This window comes from Elephantulus edwardii, unplaced genomic scaffold (assembly GCF_000299155.1).
Source record: "Elephantulus edwardii isolate Elephantulus edwardi_28Jun2011 unplaced genomic scaffold, EleEdw1.0 scaffold00043, whole genome shotgun sequence".
Lineage (NCBI taxonomy): Eukaryota > Metazoa > Chordata > Mammalia > Macroscelidea > Macroscelididae > Elephantulus > Elephantulus edwardii.
The window spans coordinates 14,994,410-14,999,688 of record NW_006399793.1 but is presented as its reverse complement, the minus strand read 5'-3'; the positions used below and the strand labels follow the sequence as shown (position 1 = coordinate 14,999,688).

Below are 5,279 nucleotides of genomic sequence, written 5' to 3'. Positions count from 1 at the left end.
CTTCGTCTGACATATGTTGGACATGCTGTAAGGAGGGAGAGGTCCTTCGAGAGGGACATCATGCTTGGGAGGATGGAGGGATGGCGCAGAAGGGGAAGACCCTCTATGAGATGGATTGATTCAGTGACTGGGGTAATCGGGATGGCTGTGTCAGAGGCAGTGCGATTGGCACAGGAAAGAGAACGGTTTAGGACATAGGGTCGCTATGAGTCGCAAGCGACTCGATGGCACATAACAATAGCAAGAACAGTGTTAAAAGATTAAAGAATAGCATTACAGAATCTATATTATTTTTAATTTTTTTATTGTAGCAAATATTAACAACAGTGGCATTTTGTTTATTTGCGTTTTTATTCTTTCACCGATTTGATATATTGAGAAAAGCTTTAGAAGTAAAAATGCATTTTTTGTTTTTCAAATAAATGACCTTTAGTACACTGAATGCACAAATTGTACTGTTCACATACCAGGTATCAGATTTAGTGCTGGTGTCAGAGAATAGAGAGGCCAACTCACTAAGAAATGGAAATATAAATTCCTTTCTACATCAGTTATTTTCAGTGATTCACTCATCACATATCTTACATATTACTTTCAATCAGTAGGAAACAGCCGTTTCTCCCCTTTCATTATTTTGGTGTGTGTGTTTGTGTCTCATTCAAGGCTCACTTCAATGATTGCTCTCTCTAGTTTTTCCGCAACATTATGGCAGCATCAGTTGGCAAGCAGAATATAAATGATGAATGTTAACATGGAGAAACCATAAGATGCTACATCAGCCTCTTGTCTTAACAAAATCTCTTTAATTTTGAGGTTTCTGGATGGCCTACATTTAAACTGAAATCTGATAAAAAAAAATTAGATGATTAAGGGGAAAGATGAGACGCTAAGAGAAGAAGCTTGAGATCAGAGCAAAGCTGGTGCTGCAGATCGTTCAGCCAGATTGGACCATGAAGTAAGGAGACCAGAGGGAGCAAGGTGTGGCTTGAGGAGCCCTGAAAGTTTGTTGAGGGATTTAAACTTTATTTTCAGGACAGTGGGGATGAAAAAGGTTTTAAGGAAGAAAATATATAGTCTGAGTTCTGTTTTTAGAGATACTGTGGCTACAGTAGAAAGAATAAATTGGAATGGATGACTTCCAGTTCTTGGGATAAGGTGCTAGGATCCCAGCCCTGTCTACCCATGATGGATGTGTGAACTGAAAAGGTGGCAACACAAATGGAGAAAAGTGGTGGTAGTGATAGGAATGAAGAAAAGTGGATCTGAGGTGAAATGGGTCTGACTTTGTGACTAAAAGTGGATCTGAGGTGAAATGGGTCTGACTTTGTGACTAAAAGTGGATCTGAGGTGAAATGAATTTGACTTTGTGACTTAGTCCAAAGACAAGCCTGATTTGTATAGTTAGTGGTACTCATCTAACTAGCTGTGTGACTTTTTTCCCCCTTAGGGTTAAAGGAAAGCCCTCTTTGCACAACTGGATGGTATCATCTGGCAGCAGTGCAAGCCAAGATGCATAGATATAAGGAAGCTGTTCTTTCATGCAATCAAGGTACTTGACACCTTTTGGGTTTCTATATACAGGCTGCCAATCTTACTTTTAACTAAGAAAGATACTAATTTCATGGTTTTCTACACTTGGAATTTTGATACATAATGTTATAACAAAAATCATTAAGCCAACAATAGAAACTGAACAATACAAATTGTTTGATGTTTTATTGAATATAGGTTGTTCCTGAAGTATGGCAAGGTTCTAATCTGATATACTGTCTTATAAATTGGTTCTAACATTTTTTTTCCTGTTTCGTTTTCATTTTTATTGTATACCAGTGCTACAGTGTTGAAAAGTAAATCATAGCATCAAATATCTTTTCTGGGATGAACAGTTAAGAGTGACATTGGGAAATTATGCACCAAAAAACTTATGTAGCGCATACTGAATTCTCGTAATTTCTCTAATATAATAAGGATACTTACTCCTCTTAGACCCCATTTGAATGGAGCAGGGTGAAATGTGAATATTTTAATGGAGCGCTGGTGGCCTAGTGGTATGAAGCTGCTCTACGATCCGTGTGGCACGTGGTTCAAATCTACCAGCTACTTTCTGGGAGAATGGGCAATAATCTCCTCCAATTTAGCCTCTTCCCCTTTTTATATCCTTAATTTGCTATGCTTTTTAAAGATGCTTTAGTTAAAAGCTAGTCTTTATTGTGAAATAGATATAACTGTTGTTTTTTTAGGATGTTCAGTTTTATAATATGAAGATAGAGTTTTAAATTCAATTCCTTCATGGAAGCATTCATGAGAGAATTTATATTTAGCCTTGACTTATTCTTCATATATATTGTTTTAGTAAACTATACTATTATACTTTTTAAAAATTGAAGTTATGTGGCTGCTTTCATTCATATGTTCTTAATTTTATCAGCTTTGAAGAACCTAGATAATCTTGGTGTGTCTGGTGGCATTCTTCAGAAGAATCTTTGTCTTCATTTGAAAGCAGAAGCTTTAATTAAACTCTCAGATTCTGAGTCTTCAGAGGAAGCAATTCATACACTTGACCAGGTAGTTTTATCATTGAGTTTTTGCTTCAATTTTGTTTTCATTCAACCAGACATCAAGCATTTTTCCTACCATAAACATTCATTTCTAAAAGTTTTATATTCGATGTTGAATTCACTATTTCTCATCTTTTAAAAATCATTCACATATACTTTGAAAATGTTGTTGTTGATTCCCTTCGAGTCGAGTATGACTCATAGTGACCCTATGATCAAAAGGCCTGAAGCCTTTCTGTAACTATTGACATTTATCATACTTTCTGGAGGCATGTTGTTTAGGAAGTGGATGTACTGAAGTTATTTGATTGTTTCCAGGTTAAGTATAATACTCTTCATGAGATGCAGAAGTGCTGGTGACATAGTAGGTTAAGCATTGTCTGCTAACTGGAAGGTCAGTGATTTGAACCTACCATCCACTCCTCAGCGTAAAATTAGGCAACCTGCTCCTGTAAACTTGAAGCGCCTGTGAGGCACTTCTACTCTGTCCTGGTTGGGTGTGTGCTGTAAGTCACATTGGACTCAACCGCAGTGGGATTAGTGGTGGTTGTTTGTGGGTTGATTTTTTTGTTTTGTTTTATATCACATAATGCTATTTCTTCCTTTTAGGTTATTAGAATTTGTTTATTATTAATTTGGGATTCTAAGTGGTTTCACTCTAGAAAATATTTCACTGATTATTGTTAACAGGAATAGGTACTAGAGAGGGAGCTCTGGTGGCCTAGTGGTAAGGAATTTCTCTGCCAATGCAAAGGCATGTAGTTCGAATCTACGAGCAGCTCCACAGAAGGAACATGAGCACACTCCTCGTATATGATTTACTGCCTCTGAAAAATCAGCTAGATAGGATCAGCCAAGGGTCAGTTCTAACTTGACAGAACATAGCAACAGCAGAGGGAGTGGTAGAGTTTTGCTGCCAACTCAAAGGCTGGAGGTTTGAATCTAGCACCTGCTCTGTGAGAGAATAGTGGACAGTCTGTTTTCATGTAATTTACAGCCTCTGAAAACCCACTGGACCTGTGAGTTTGTTCTGACTCAACAGAATCTAACAACAGTAGAGAGAGAGAGAGAACCAGTAGCTTTACAGTAGTATATGTTGTTTATCTGTTTCATTCAATTTAATAAAATATCTAGAGAAAGATTGATATTAAGAAAGAAATTTATTAGTATATTTTGTTCAACTGTTTTAATTGCCATAGTTTAAAAACAACTAATAAATTATTATGACAACAACCCAATGTCTTTAAGATTTTTAGAAAGTAAACATTTTCTGAGTAGGAATGTGGCATCAGGTTTGGAGGAAGACTCGTCAACAACCTGCAGTATGCAGATGACACAACCTTGCTTGCTGAAACTCATGAGAACCTGAAGTGCTGGCTACAGAAAGTCAAGGACTGTAGTCTTCAATATGGATTTAAGTTGAACATTAAGAAGACAAAGATTCTCACCCTTGGGCCAATTTGCAGTACCATGATAGATGGAGAGAAGATTAAGATTGTTAACAGTTTCAGTTGCTCAGCTCCACAATCAATGCTCTTTGCATCAGCAGTCAGGAAATCAAAAGACAAATTGCAATGGGGAAGTCTGCTGTCAGGGACCTCTCCAAAGTGCTAGAGTGTAATGATGTCAGTCTAGGAAGTAAGGTGTACCTGATCCAGGCCATAGTTTTGCAGTTGTTGGAGAACAGTCTTGAACACACCATGGATGCCAAGAGAACAAATAGGTCTGTCTTGAAGAAGGTAAAACCAAGTTTCTCCTTGGAGGCAGTAGTTTTGAAGCTCTGTCTCACATACTTGGAGCGTGTGGCTGGGAGGGACTAGACCTTGGAGAAGGACATCATGCGTAGAAGGGTGGGTGACAACACAAGAGAGATGAGATAGATTAACCAGTAACCGGGGTAATGGGGCTTGCTGTGTTGGAGTCAATGAGACTGGCTCAGGATAGGACAAGGCTCAGAGCTATTGTATACAGGGTTACTGTGAGTTGCAGGCGACTTGATGGCACATAACAACAAAATTAAAATGACCTTATACAGTGGATTACAGATTTCTTTTTCACAAGTGTGATGTTTGTTGTTGTTGTTAGATACTGTCTAATCAAGTACAAGTCAGCAATCTTATAAACAACTGATCTGAACATTGTTTTATCCCATGCATTTCTCACAATCTCCAACACATTCAAGCCCATTGCTGCAGTCACTTTGTTAGGCTACCTGATTGAAGATCTCTTTTGGCGCCACTCCACTTTTTTCAAGCATGATATCCCTCTCCAAGGAATAACCTCTCCTAGCAACATGCCCAAGGTATATGAGGCAAAGCTTCATCATGTTTGCCTCTAAGAAGCACTCTTGGATGCATGTTCAGGAAGACATTTGCTCTTTTTATAGTCCATGGGATCTTCAGCAATCTTCTCCATCACCACAGTTCGAAGACATCAATTCTTCTCCTATCATCCTTACTCAGTCTCCAGCTCTCAAGAGCGTAGTAAGTGACTGAAAAGACCATGATCTGAATCAGCTGCACCTTTGTCCTCAAACTGACATCATTTGTTGTTGTTATGTGCCGCGAGTCGTTTGCGACTCATAGCGACCCTGTGTACAATAGCCCTAAACCGTGCTCTATCCTGTGCCAATCTCACTGCCTCTGACACACCCATCCTGATTACCCCAGGCACTCAATCAATCCACCTCATAGAGGGTCTTCCCCTCCTGTGCTGTCCCTC

At 38.7% G+C, this 5,279-nt stretch overlaps 1 protein-coding gene across 1 annotated transcript in view; it reads left to right on the top strand.

The window, feature by feature from the left end:
- TTC37 (tetratricopeptide repeat domain 37) overlaps nucleotides 1–5,279 on the top strand; it is a 120,914-nt gene that overhangs the window by 25,033 nt on the left and 90,602 nt on the right. Inside the window, exons 9-10 of the mRNA XM_006885369.1 lie at nucleotides 1,448–1,549; nucleotides 2,429–2,565. Of these exons, the coding sequence (XP_006885431.1) occupies nucleotides 1,448–1,549; nucleotides 2,429–2,565 (239 nt within the window). The remainder of the gene's footprint in view (nucleotides 1–1,447; nucleotides 1,550–2,428; nucleotides 2,566–5,279) is intronic.